Raw genomic sequence first — 15,244 nt, forward strand, 5'->3', positions numbered from 1 at the left:
TCTGCACGCACACACACACATGCACACACACACACACACACTCGTTATGGCCTAATGTCCTCCGTCATCATCGCTTGTGTGCTAGTACATCACTCCTTTGACAAATACATTAGGCTTCTCAGTGCTTATCTGTGCCACATCAAATCCTGCGCACTGGAAAATGGATAACAGTTTACAGCAAACTGAAAGAATGAGCACTATCTGGAAGGTGCTGAGCAATGGTATTACATTTTTTAAATTTATTTTTGTCCTTGAGTGCAATCATAACACTCAAAGGATACTCGTCAGTGCTCTCCAGAGGCTCTGCTTTTTAAGTAAACCACCGCACTTTCCTTCAAAGCATACGCCGTTAGTCAGTTATGGTTAATCAGATCATCACATTACTAATATCATTAAATACATGTCAGTTGACAAAGAGATGCATAAATATGACGTGTGGCAAATCAGCCTTTCTTTTAAGGAAAAATAAAATCAGGACGTTAAAAGAGTATGTTTAAATAATAAAATATGCATTCTTAATTACATTTAGGAGGAAAAGTGTTTTGTTGCAAATTGAGTTGTTTTTTTTTTTTTTTGACATATCAGAAATACATGTCTAATCAACATATCTTGGTCCCATCACAAATATCTATCTTGTATATCATGTCGGGCAGCATTTCAGCCAGTTACATTACCAAAAGCATTTGGTTAAAGTTAGGGAAAGGTTAGGGTTAGGAATAAAAAAGTAACATGATGTAACACAAACACAAAAAACACAAAAAAATTCAAGGTTTTTACCTGACAAGCAAAAGGGTGCAATACAATTTACTATAGACTGCAATTCTGAGGTGTGCAATATTGAATCTACTTGTGATTTTATGCCACTTTACATATTTATTATGTTTTTACACTTGTATGTCTCTTTCCTGCTGTATGTCTTTAGTTTTTTATTTTTTTTAGTTGCCTACCGGGACCTCAGTGCTTAATTTTGTACCTTTTCATGTGAACAGCGTGTCTAGATATGACAAATAAAAATCCTTGAATCCTTGATGCAATATTTTAACTGCACTGTATACTGCTTTTTACTTTCTTTTAATTTAGGATTTTATTTATTGCTGTCGCTTTTACCAATCGTCTTATGTTGTGTGCACTTTTAATCTTTTAATCGTGTGCCTTCCTGCTTTTATGAGAGTGTCAAACTCAATTTCACTGTAGAAATTACAATGACAATAAACTTCCTCATGTCCTCATGACTGCAGCATTCTGTTGTTAACAGCAATATAAAATACCAGAGCGCATGTTGAGGCACATAAGTTAATGAGCAGCCAGCCACCGCAGTCATACAGGCCCGCTGTTTATTACATGCCAACTTCAGGCAGATCAAAGCGTCTTCATAGAGGCTGTGGCACCGAAGAGCCAAGGAGAAAATAAGAAAGAAGAGAGGGAAGAGAGAGTCGGATGAATTCATAATCAGTCTCAAAGAAATGTGTTGTCTGAGGAAAAAAGGGAGATCCTCGGTTTATTTTTGCGCAGTTTAAAATGCCGTCCTTGCCGTGTGCCTCTTTTTATTGACCTTTCAGCGGGCAAGAAGAAGTAAAACACCACGCTGTGTCTTTGCGGTGGATGGGGTTTAATTGAATTGGCTTATTTAATTAATTTAATTTAGGGTTTATGGATTTTACATTTGTTCACCTTCATCCAGCCAACACAATGTCTATTGCTCATGGCCGGGAAGCTGTGGTCACAATCCATCTACTCCTCTGTCAGGCTCACCGGTGCTGCTCTCGGTTTCTTGAAATCCGCGTTTTGCTGACGCCACAATTTTTCGGCGGTGACTGGCGGCGCCTCCTCTGACCCGGCGGGATCGATCGTAGGCCCTTTGTTTTAAATTTGCACGCTCACTCTGGGTGACTTCATCCGCCGATGTAATATGAATTTCATTGCTATGCAAATGACACACAACTTTATCCACCCAAACTCATTTGGCTTAAATAGCCTTGAGAATTGTCTGTTTGATATTATGAGCCGGACGTCCTCCCTGCAACTGAATGATAATAAATTTAAAACTCCGCCAACTTAGTCAGTGCCCTTCAGGACAGCCTCAGCAACCTCTGAGCCTTCAGCCCTGCAGCTACAAATTTCCGAGCAGCATTTGATTCACAGCTAAGCTTTGACTCCCAGGTAAGGGGGGGCTGTTCAGTGATGTTTCCTCCAGGTAAAAACGGCGCCAAAATTAGATCCCGTCTCTCTCGTGCTGCTCTGGATGAAGTTATCCACGCCTTTATTTCATCACGCTTTTTAATTACAAACTCACTCCACCCCCGTCTGAGCTAGAACTCATTTAAACGTCTGCAACGGGCGCAAAAATGCTGCAGCCAAGACCGGCAGACCAGATCATCTTACGATCTCGCTTCCCTTCACTGACTTCCGGTTAAGAATTCATTTTAAGATCTTATTTATTGGCTAAATTAAACATACCCCGTGTTACATCGCAGACCCTATGAGCCTGAACACAGCCTGAGATCCTCAGGCAACTAGCAGTGCATTGACTCAGGCTTAAAACTAAAGGTGACTGTATGTTTTCTGGTCAATGCCCCAGTGCTCTGGAACAGCCTGCCTGAAGAAGTCGGGCCAACAGAGTTGAATTTTATCTCTGTTTTCCTTCCATGAAGCACATTGTACAGCAACTTTGTTTTGAAAAATCCTCCATAAAAAAACATGTTATTGGTAGGGGTCTGAGCCAGTGGTTGAAGAAGTATGAAACGTCACCATCCTAGGAAAAAAAATGTGGCCCACAAGCACCTATCCCAGCCAACCCTGCGGCTCTCCTTCAGCGCTCGCCAGCGGATGAAAGCCATCCCCGGTTTCACTCACGTGGAACAAGCTTTGTCCGCTTGGCATTTTGCCTCGCTAGATTTCCTCAGCAAAACAAGAAAATCCAGGCAGAGGGCAGGGTCTGTGCAGATTCACACACCAACACACACCTCTAGTGGGTCATAGGCGACTGAGAGGGATTATTCAAGGAAAAGCCTACTCATTCTGCCTTTGAATTAAGTAAAAGTAAAGAATAATAAAAGAATTACTCTGGTAAAAGCAGACGTCTCTGCTTAAGTAAAGGTATATAAGTAGTTCCTCTTGAGTTCACTTAAAAGAATTAAAAGCAACAGCAGGTTTGTGTTTCCAAGGGAGTCGAAGAAATCTCCATGAATCACTTTTAGATGCAGCTATCAGTCACCACTGCCGCTGACTCCACACTGCTGCGGGCTGCCGCTCTGCTGCGAGGGCTGGGGGGACTAAGTGATCTGACAGGCTCAGTGGACTGCTCTCTGCTTCTGCGGTTTATGCACATCAGAGGGCCTGGTAGGGGAAGGCTACTTTGGTTTACTCTCGGAAAAACCATAAAAAATGTAACTACAGTAACACAACTGAACGCTGAGGATACACAGATATGTGAAAAATCCACTTCTGTACGCCATCAGAGTGCTTATTTGTGCTTTGTGCCGCCACTGCTCCAACCATGAAGCGCCAGAGCATTTTTGTTTTTAGTTGAATTCTTCTTCTGCCTCTCAGTTTGCTAAAAAGTGGATCTCCGAAACCTGCCCAGTTCCAGTTAGCTCTTATGTATATATAGTAAGTGCAAATGATGGTTATTATTCAGTCTATTATACCATATAGTTTGCTACTGCCTGTAATAGCACTGGACAACCCAACCCTGCATTAAGGCTTGCCTACATGACCTAAACTAAAACACACACATACAGCGTGGCAAACATGATGCACATTCTCTCAACATACACACAAACACACCGGTGTTCGGACTGACTCTCAGCGTTGCTGTCTTATTCCAACATGGTAATGCATTAATTGGAAATCAATCAAGGTCAGAATGGGGTTTGAATCTATTATTCACTCACATCAGCGGCACACTACAGTACAACACAATTTACTGTATGTTGGTCTGATCATTGAGGATTTCCTTGGACTTCTGCAGAAGACATGCAATTAGTTAAATTGTCACTTAGGGACAGCCAAACTGCGAATAAACTGTTTGTGTCCCATGGGCAGAAAAAAGAAAAAGAAAAAAAGATTGCAAACACCTAATTAACTAATGAATAATTGCTGAGCTAATAAGCACCTCAAGATACAATCTCGAAAGCAACAGTCATTCTCCAAATTAATGTGGCTGATTAATGCGGCTGTGAATTGTTCTTTTGGAAAAACTGTTTCCAGCGCGGTCTGAAGTTAAGCCTTAGCGCTCAGAGCACCCGGGCTTATAATTCGTGTAAACACATTACTTAAGACACAAAGGCCAAACATCAAGTGTCTGCGTCTCATATAGGATTTACATGTTCTGAGCATTAGTGAAAGTTCAGATTAATTTAGGAAAACAAACAGACAACAATTGTTTTCATGCTCTTTGGCGGTGGAAACGCTTTGTTGCCCAGCGAAGAGCAGTGGAAATGCAGTTGTCAGTGACGTGGACTAGATTGTCCAAAGAACGGCTCACTTTCACAGCTAAAAAGTGGCTGCAGTGTTTCAGCTAAGGGAGCGTCACATACAGTTTAAGTCGCCATTTGTGGCTGTGGTAGTCCATTTATTACACCACCGCCCCAGTGTATTTCTTTGCCGCCGTCCCTGGATGATGAAAAATACTGCCTTAACTTCAGCTGACCCTCTAAAAAGATAACTTGTCCGGTGATAATCAATTCATGAGAGACTCTTTTGATGTTTCTGCTGGATGTGTTTTCCGGGGTGTAGTTCCCGCTTCACAAAGGCAGCTGTATTTGCTTCGACCCAGCTGACTTGAAATACAGCTCATTTGCATTTTCTGCTTTGAAACGTTCAGACATTGACTTCAAAAATCCGCTTGACAGTGGGACGGAAACATGCGTCTGCCTGCACCCCCCCTCCCTCCCTCTCTATATGTCTTTGTCTATGTCTCTCGCTCATTCTTCGTCAGTGTCCTCATTGGACCTTAGACCTTAATAATAATTTAAAAAAAGGGGGGTATTCAGAGAACAGTACATAAAAAGTCTTGAAACTGACTCTACGTTAACATCAAACACTTCCCTCTATTCTTCCCCCTTTTTCCGTTTTTCATCCTCTGCTCTCGGCCACCTTGTTAAGAACTAACAAATGCTAATGCGACACAAAAGGCGGGATCACTTGCGGTGCGGCTCGGTGCAATCCGCGGACCCACGACCTGCCCAGGATCAATCGAATTAAAAGCTAAAAGAGACTGTCACTCACAGATCACGCAGCCACACATGCACAGAATCGGATATTGCACATATGCACACTCATGCAATTAATACAGTACAAATTAACGTAACACACAAGCAAGAAAATATAGATGAGCACACACACACACACACACACAAAAAACACATGCACACTGTATTTCCTACAACTCTGCCAGTTTCTGCAAGCAATTTCAGTGCAGCTCTGTTGTTCCTTTGGGGTTTTCTTGATGGGGTTTTCAAAGAAGTCTATCGCCGGTTTAGTTTGTTGGCCTCTGGATTATTTTAAGCCTCAACATGTGAGCCAGCGCAACACTAGAAACCACTGTAATTACAAGATCTGGTCTGCCCTTTGAATAGCTATGGCGACGGAGACCTTGATCTCGTATGAGACGAGGAGGGAGGCGGGATTCTTCTGTTTAAATAGGACTGGCTGGCCACATGGAGTTGATTTGGGGCTTTCCATATGAGGAGCCTTGAAGTGGGCCAGCCTGCTCAAAATTCAGTCAAAAGTAATAAAACGAGTGGGAGCTGATGGAGGAGGAGGAGGATCGCGTGCAGGTCTGTCTTAAGTAAATCTTATTCCCTTGCCCACACAATATGACTGTGAAATTATCTACCCTGGCTTTTGGTTTCCTCCCTGGACAATCCTGTTTATCAATGCAACGACCAAAAGACATTTGCCTTATGAGTTTAAGGCCTCCTCTGGGGCCTCAGTTACAAACCTATATATATATACTGTATATATATATATATATACAAAAAGCAAATGTACATACTGCAAAGAATAATCTTATTTATACTACTTTGTTTATTCCTACTGTACTCAAATTTCCTTTCATGAATACCGATTTGTAATTTTGCAGGAGTGACAAAGCCTCACATTTCACCCCATTAACTCCCAGAATTAGCTATGAATGGATAATGGGAGTTGTGAATATTGATACGCTGGTAAATATGCTTGTCATTCTGTTCTCTTTATGTAAGCAATTGGCAAAGTCAGAGCTCACGATGAGAAAGATACATTTCCCCGCGGCCTCAATTTGCTTATCACCGACAAAAAAAAAAGTTTGTGGAGTGGAACTCTGTTACAACAGTTAAAGCTGCTAACTCAGCGGCTCGGTGGCACGCTGCTTGTAACCTAAACTGCACTGGCCCTGAGAACAGGAGTGCTTGGTTTTTACTGATGCCGACTCCAAAATCTGTGTACAGTGATCCCTTGTTAATCGCGGGAGTTACGTTCTAAAAATAACCCGCAATAGGCGAAATCCGCAAAGTAGTCAGCTTTATTTTTTGCAGTTATTCTAGATGTTTTAAGGCTGTAAAACCCCTCACTACACACTTTATACACTTTTCTCAGACTGGCATTAACATTTTCTCACTTTTCTCTCTTGTTTAAACACTCTCAAAGTTCAAACCTTTGTAGAAAAATAAGTCCAGTATTATAGCGATTGAAGATTTATGTAAATTTGGCAAGCTGAACGCATTCTGTACTGTACAGGAGACACGGCACAGAGGAGATTGATTGACAATGGTCTACAGTCCCTTAGCCAATCAGGACACAGAACACAATACGCTGTAAAAAAAAAAAAAAAAAAAAAAAAAAAAAAAAGCATGCAAAATTGCATTAAAAAAATCTGCGAAACTGAGAGGCCGCGAAAGGTGAACCGCGTTATAGCGAGGGACAATTGTACTTTAAAAAGAACAAAAGAATCAGCCCAGTTTAAACGCATTACTGCTTATCAAGAGAGCGCCTGTGCCACTGGACTGGCCAACGGGGACACTGCAGCACTCTTCCCTTGATGAATGTCTCACCTACATATTGTAGGAAACGCTGTTTGTGGCACTGCGCCCGAGAGAGAGCGGGTGATGTTGACATAGCACTAGAGGAAGATGAAGCTGCAGGTCATGGTCCCATGAGGCCCCCTTGGCATGAACATCTTTGGACAGTACGCAGGTGCAGGTCACAGACTGATTTTTGCAAACTTCTATATGTCGAGAAACTTTGTGTTCTGTGCCACACCAACACTTTATCATTCAGAGGCCAACAAATATCACAGCTTGGTTACACCCTTAAGCGTCTGATACCGACACCAAAAGCACACTTTTGGCATCAGTATGAAATGTTGAGGTTAGTAGCACAGTATAAAGAGCAAAGAAGTCCACAAAGAGGGTGGTCAGGTGGATGGCAGGCCCAAGTTCAGTTCCCGTTTCCACCAAGATCTTTTGTATGTGACCAAGGCTGTCCAGTTTCCATTTCGTAACCCAAACCCAACCTTTCCCTCATCTGAGCCAAGCGGTAAAAGCGAGAAAGCCTGATGCATCAGTATAAGACATGAAATGGTTAATTCTGTCTACTTTCTTATCTATTTCATTCTGCCTATTCTGTCAATTCCCTTTAATTTGTCTGATTACAGTTGTCCCTCGCTATAACGCGGTTCACCTTTCGCAGCCTCGCAGATTTTTTTTAGTGCAATTTTGCATGCGTTTTTTTTTAGTGGACTTATTTTTCTACGAAGGTTTGAACTTTGAGAGTTTAAACAAGAGAGAAAAGTGAGAAAATGTTAATGCCTGTCTGAGAAAAGTGTATAAAGTGTGTAGTGAGGGGTTTTACAGCCTTAAAACATCTAGAATAATTGTAAAAAATAAAGCTGACTACTTCGCGGATTTCGCCTATTGCGGGTTATTTTTAGAATGTAACTCCCCCGATAACGAGGGACCACTGTATCTGTACAAACTTTGCTGTCGCAGCAGATTGTCATCAAGCCTTGCAGCCGGATGCCTATTTTCTGTTCCGCCATGTGTCTTGCTCGTGTCCAGGATGAGACCTCCAAAGCCCTCCTGAGATTATTGACCTTGATCCAAGGCCCGGGACACTTAACCTGGTGTCCCCCCCCTGTCAGCCAGGAGACCCACTTGTTCCTTATACAACATTATCTGATTGGGCGAAAGAAGGGACGACATGAAAAAATATATAGTAGCCAGTAGTTTCAGTGAAGATGTCCAAACTTGCAGTGAGTGGCGCTGCGTTGGGTTTCAGAAGCACTTTGTCTCTGTTTCACTGACGTGTCGCGGGTGCGCCAAGACTCCACTGCACTGTACTTTGTGTTGTTCGCACTTTGGAGAAAATGGATGAAGAGACATTTATCTTAGAAGCAGCGAAGCGTATCGCTGTCTATAAAGTTTCAAGCACAAGTTACAAGGCGTTCAGCATTTTATCCTCCCTTGATTTGGCTGGAAAAAAAAAGGGCATAACAGACTCAACAACAGACTCCTCAGGTTTTCTGTTCTCATCTTGTGACAGCGGTTGAGTCACGAGGAGAAGTCTGAGGAGGGCGGCGTTGCAACCAGCCACAGCATCTCCAGTGCATTCCCTGCTCCACAAAACCTAAAGCCATAACATTTATCAGTTTATAACCAGGGACATTCACTACAATAACTTAACATGTTGAATTTGCAGCATGTAATTAGGACACATAACTGATCACGAATCTTTATTTCAAAGTTGGATTTGCTTTTTGGTAGATGGGTTTTTGATTAGCCTGTTCAAAATCTGTAATTTGATATGGATCATAATTAATTGAAACTGTACTTTTAACATTTTTTCTTTTGTTTCACTGCTTTGGACTGTCCATTTCTCAGTATGTCCAAAATGTGTGTTTATATGGATCCAGGTTTCTGTACAGGTATGCATACTCTTATTAAGTTTGGGTTTCATAATTCCAAGTTTGTGTATAAAGTGGTGCATGCATTTTTCAAGCCATGTTGTGCACACACAGCATTTATAAATGATGCTCCAGGACATCCAATCCCTCACTTTTTTGTGGGGGGGTGGAGGGGTAAATAAACTTATGAGGATGCAACACAGAGACTTGAAGGATTTGCTCCATTGACATCTTCCCCTGAGCCAAAGCAGTATTGTTTTATGAAGTACTTCAATCATTGTATCATAGTACTGTCAGCAGACATTAGTCATCCCCATGGGAAAAGTTAGATGGAGTGTGCACGCAACCATCAAGCGGTTCCTGTCACTGAAATCAAATGCAGGTTTTGGATTCACCTTGTAGAAATCTGTGTGCCGTCGCTGACTGACAGGGTCACGCCGATGTCGTGCAGCTGCCACACATCAGTCCCAGACTGCCTCGCCGCGGTGGCAGCCAATGAGGTGTCAGTGCTCTTGAGAGCCTTGTTGAATATCATAAACTCTTCGGCAAATGTGACAATCTCCTCAGAAACTTTGAGTCTCTGGAGAACTTTACATGTCAGATATGAGGGGATTGGAGGACTGGTTTCGATCTCCCTCTTCCCGAGAAGCTGAGGGTTGTGCTGTATATTACAGGCCGAGCGCTCTCTTGCTCTCTTTGTCAATCTTTATACAGTAATATATTCTCTCCTGCACTGCAGTCCTTTCCCACATGACATTGTTCCTGAAATAATCTCCTCGCCCTGAATATGAGCCCCATGACGCAACGCCAGAGACAGAAGGTCACAGCGCTTGATGGAAGTGGAGCGCTGCTGCTAAAAGTACCCGAGGAGTCCAGGCTGGGAGTCTGACGACGGAGACTTTGGGGAAACCGGCATCCAGAATATTTTAGAAGAGTGCTTTTATGTTCTTGTGGTCTTCATCTTGCCGACACAAAGAAGGAGGCCAATTAAGTCAAAACATCTCATAACATCCAAAGATGCAAGCCACCCTTTGGTTGATTAGACTCAGAGAGACAGACACATCAGAGGGGAAATATTATTGATTTTGTGTTTGCCACTTATTGGTGGAAGCATCCTCTTCTTTTTAATTTAGCGCATGCTTTTCTGTCTTTGACCCTTTCTGCCTGATTACTTATTTCAGTGCAGAGCTCACGCCTACTTACTTTGCCTTAACTGTCAATGAATCCAGCTTTCTCTTTGAGCCCCCTGTATCCCTGGGCCTCGGGGTGTCATCAGAGGAACCCTGATGTGCTCATGAAAGAAAAGCTCCTATGTACCGGGAGAAAACGCAAAGGTGGGTGACAGAGTCAAGTGAGCTTAACGCACCGCAGGCTAATGAGGCTGGTGACGGCGCTGGCAGGCGGACGACTTAGATGAAACCTCAATATTTTGAAATCTAGCAAAGAGACAGAGAGAGAGGGTGAGAGGGAGGGAGGAGTGGGCGAGTCAGAGAGAGAGAGGGGGTGTCTTCCACTTCTCCTCTCCTTTGCTCCAATGGAGACGAGGCCAGATGGTGTTCTCATTCAATAAATTATACAGCAAAACACACACACACACACAACAAAAACAGAGTTACAGCTTTTTAAGGAAGAAATGGGCTGGTAGGATGCGGTTGTCACTGTTCTGCCACACACACACACACACACACACACACACACACACACAGTGTTCAAATAAGGTTTTATGGCTCAGAATCCATGTAATGACGGTGTCATTTTTCTGTCAATGACACGCGACTGAAAGCAATACAGGGGCATTTTTTCCTGTGTCAGTTTTTCTAGGAGGATTAAAATTTAATTTAGGTACTTCATCAACGGCTCATCTGCTCAGCTCACTGTAGCTTATGACAGCGACAGCAAGTAATGGATCTGTAGGAGAACAGTCCTCTGGGGAGCCTGTCTTCCCGCGCCTGTGGAAAAGTAGCCCTCGGGAGGAAAAATGACACGATAGGCAGGAAAACACGGTGCAGATTACGTTTTAACTGCTACATCCCAATTCTCTCGAATGCTGAAATTGCATATTGATGCACTGTGGTGGGCTAAACAGCAACAAAGCTAGAAATTACAAGCCTCTGATCTCAGAACGAAGCACTCTGTGTATGTTATTTATGAACACACACATAAATATACAGAATGTGAGCTAAATATGAAGTGACGGATCACAAATGCTCAGATGAGTGTTAGAGGACTCGATAGCAGCAATCCTTGAGATCACAAGAGTCTGTCTTACAGCGAGGTGATTGTTTTGCTAGACAAAGTCCCCAGTGTATAATAGTTAAGCACACAGCCAAACGCTGAAGTGGGTGAAGTCGCTTCAGCTCTGAACATACAGCCCTAATATCCACTTTCCCTCCACTGCTGATACAATATCCTCAGTGCTGGAGGAGCCTCGGCCAAAATCAGCTCAGTCATAGGAAATGAGGGGGGGGGTTTGTGCTTTGGTGCTCATCTGTCTGTGTGTCCATCCAAATCCCTCGGTCATCTTAAGAGCTATTACACACCTGAGTCTGCCCATCGAAGCCTTGGACACACAGACACTCGCGCGGCATGCACACACAGAATGTACTTCACACGTCGACACACACTACGGGCAAAATTACAAGCGATGGTCCATATAATTAACTCGCTGGCAAGTGCCTGCTGTGTTGGACATGTCGCGGGTTGTCCCCAGGAGCCCCTCTGCAGTCAGTATATAAGCAACGCAAAGAGGAAGAGAAGCACAAAACACCACAACGGAAGGGAGAAAAAAGTTACCCATTCTTGTTTAATACCAAATGTTATCTCCAAGTGTGTGTCTAAAACCAAGGAGAAGTCTAACAGCTGAAAATGGAGAGAGAGACGGAGGGCAACAAGAGACAAATGGGAACGAGGGGCAATAAAACATCAATACAATGTTGAAGAGCCAGTTTGTTTAGGAATAATTATCCGTTTTCTCTATATATGAAATTGATGTAGGCTATGCAAGAGTTTTTCAAAGAAATGACTATCGATTTCTATTATAGCCATTACAGTATAAACAAACGGTAGACTGCTGACCTCCGCCGGGCATATCCCTCCTTTTCTGGACTATAAGCTACTTTTTGCGTTGAGCAAAACTCAGGAGGGACACAGAAGCTGGTTCTACTGTCAAACGCTTTTCGAGTTAGGACATACATTACTGTATAATTCAAATATAATACAGTACAGTATAGAACCTAGACCATAAAACTCCAAAAGCCTCGGGAGTTTAGCTGTTTGTTGTCCTCTTTGTATTTATTTTACTTTATTGCACACATTATACCAGCGGTCGGGATCCTATGGCTCACAGGGCATTTCTGGCTCATTGCTGGAAGTCATATGGCTTCCCACGGAGACTGTTTCAAAAAGGGCACAACTTGAAATAGCAAAATTCAAAATTACTACTAAAGTCTGTCTCTCTCTCTCTCTCTCTCCCTCACTCTCTCTCTCTCTCTCTCTCTCTCTTGCTCTTACACAGGCAGTTTTCACCCACGCTCAACACTGAGTGAAGTGTGAGAGGGGCGTAGCAACCCTGGAAAAGAACGGGAGAGAGAGAGAGAGGGAGAGGGAGGGAGGGAGGGAGACAGCGGGAGAGAGACACCAAATGATATTAAGGCACAGGGGGTGTTCAGAGACAATTATACTTTAGCCCAACAGTGGGTGGTTTTATTGATTTCGGGGTGTCACAAGAGAGAGAGAGACAGCAGCGGTGGTCGAGTGAGCTAGACACTAAATGGAGAAAGAGTGAAAGTAGCCAAATGTTTTTCAGAGGTTCTTCATCAAACAGTCAGAAACTTTTGACTGATCAGCCCGCTGGTCTGCGAGATTAGTCGCAGGCAGACACACACACACACACACACACAGGACCAAACATGTGATCTCCTCCAGGCTGCTGCCCGGCAGAGATAATAATCAGATTTCCCAAGAATTCGTCCCATAAAGTGAGAAAATAGACATTTGTCTTTTGTTTTGTTTTGATTTGACTTTATGCCTTGACAGTGTCATCTCTTCAGCACTGTGTTTGAATGAAGCTGTATATAAAGCACAGATGCTGGTACTCTAATTTACTCTTTCACTCTTGGTTATGAACAATGGATAGCATGCATGATGGATAATAACCTCTACTAAAATACTGGATATGAACTCGAGGACCAGGTTATGGGGAGGATTAATCCATTCTAAGAGCTCATATCATTATTTGTATATGGGTTTATACATTTGCTGTGATTAGTAAAATAGTCTATCCTCCTATACTTAGTAATTTAGTAGGTAATCCCTAACATTAATTTTAGTAATCTGAAAATTAAGTGGAGAACTACTGACTATAGTTTATTTTGGTGAGCACTTCATGGTTCAAATCAATTCATCTTGCTGGCTCAGTCCTCTCAACAGTGTCTAACAAGTATCTTTCATTGAGTGGTGTCTGCTGTGCCATATCTCATGCAGGACCTCCTATTTTAAATATAGCAATTGTTTGAACTTGGCATCGGATGTCACACACGGAGCAGTGAGGGTATTTTCAGAGGCATGACTGAGGAGGAAGCCCTGCAGAAACGAAGAAACGAGCATCTGCTGTCTGTGTCTGTTTGGACTTCCACTGTCTCCCTGCACTCTCTCTGATGTCCTGTTGTGCCATTTACCGACAGAGCCTGCACTATGAAGCCTGAGGAGGAGGAGGAGGAGGAGGAGGATGTCCGTATGCTTGTGCACAAATTGCATCAAGACACATTTAGTGTATTGCAAAAAAAAAAAAAAAGAAAAGAAAAAAGAAAAAGGAATCCTGATTCTTGCTCTAGAATCAGGATCTAAGCCTTGTCTACCTGTGCAAACAAACAATCACCACATCCAAACTGTGAAGCCACACACTGTCCAGTGCATTGGATTGCAACGTGGTGCTACAAATGACAGTAGTGTTGTCTGTCCTACATATAAATCAAACAATAAGTAGCCTAAAAGAAGTATAAAACAGCATTGATTTCACCGCCGCGTCCAAGTGGACAAACTTCTCACTGTAGGTCCAGCAGTGGTGACAAAAGGTGGAAAAACTTAAGATCCCCCATGTCTAATTGCGGGTTGAAAAGAGAAACTTATCACGTTTAATGTCCAATTGTGCAAAGAGAAAACTTACCACCCCCATGTCCAGCTGCTCGGTGGTCGGGGAGGGAGCCGCTCCAGCCAGAGGTAAAAACCACAACATCGGCAACAGCAGCATCTCCGGGGAAATATTCCTCATCCACTTGTGGGAAACCAGAGGGATCATGATGCCCGCTGACAGGCTGATCCTGCAGGGCTGGAGCTCCGACCCACACGGCAGCATCCGCAGGATAAATCAAAAGGTCCACACTCCTGTGAAAAAAATTTTGGGGGGGCAATCAAGTCTACCTCACTGTTGAGCGCAAGCACATAAAACACATTGGGCTCCACATAACACCGATGCTGACAAAGACATTAATGTTTACAGGAGTTTCCACAAAAAATGTTCTGTAAGTAGCAGGCTACTCATATTCAGAGAGAAAAAAAACGCGTGTGCTTGTCCCGCTTGAAGTCCATCAAATGCGGTCCTAAATCCCTGGAGCGCGGAGGGCTTCGTCTGATCGTCTGGTCTCCAGCTCTGGAAAAAATGAATGCAGCGCCGTGCGGTTTTGTAGCGAGCGGTAGAGACCGCTGGTTGACGCACACAGAGTGGATGAGTATTTGGCTCAAAGCGCTTCAAGAGAGGGAGGCAAGGAGGGAGGGAGGGAGAGAGGGAGGGAGGGAGGGGGCCTGAGCGCTTTTCTCAGCCCCCTGGAAGACTCTTGAATTCGTGACGCGCGTCATACGCAGCCCCACACATCAAACACTGGCTGATTCAGGGGTGAAGACGGACGAGTTTTTGGACTATGACATCTGTTTGTCTTGGTTTACTCTGTGTATATGGGGAAAAAAAACAAACAAACAAACAAAAAAAAATAAAAAAACAGGGTATCTTGTTTACAGTGAATTCCTTTCATTGATAGTAGCTTTCATGTTTATTCTAATGAGCAGAGATAAAGCAAATAAATCCATAAATTCATTTGGAGCTGCGTCTGTGTAATTACCCACACTGACTAACACCGACTACAAGAGTTACTATTATAAATGCGTCATTACTATAAATGCACATAACTTAATTAGTGCCTTTTTGTATGTGCGTCTGTGCACACTTTATGTCAGGGATTCCCAACCATTTTCATGCTAGAAACCACATGTAAAGTTCTATTTGTCTCCAGAAATACCGATTATTTTGTGAGGTAAAATGAAGTTATATTCACCCAGGCAGTGTCCACTTTATCAGGTCTACCTGTA

At 43.1% G+C, this 15,244-nt stretch overlaps 1 protein-coding gene across 1 annotated transcript in view; it reads right to left on the bottom strand.

Moving 5' to 3' along the window:
- The window catches only part of LOC115369032 (matrix metalloproteinase-17-like), a 110,758-nt gene extending 96,578 nt beyond the window's left edge, over window positions 1-14,180 (bottom strand). The window contains exon 1 of the mRNA XM_030065532.1: window positions 14,049-14,180. Coding sequence (XP_029921392.1) covers window positions 14,049-14,180 — 132 coding nt within the window. The remainder of the gene's footprint in view (window positions 1-14,048) is intronic.
- Window positions 14,181-15,244: the final 1,064 nt, after the last annotated feature.

This window comes from Myripristis murdjan, chromosome 12 (assembly GCF_902150065.1).
Source record: "Myripristis murdjan chromosome 12, fMyrMur1.1, whole genome shotgun sequence".
Taxonomy (NCBI): domain Eukaryota; kingdom Metazoa; phylum Chordata; class Actinopteri; order Holocentriformes; family Holocentridae; genus Myripristis; species Myripristis murdjan.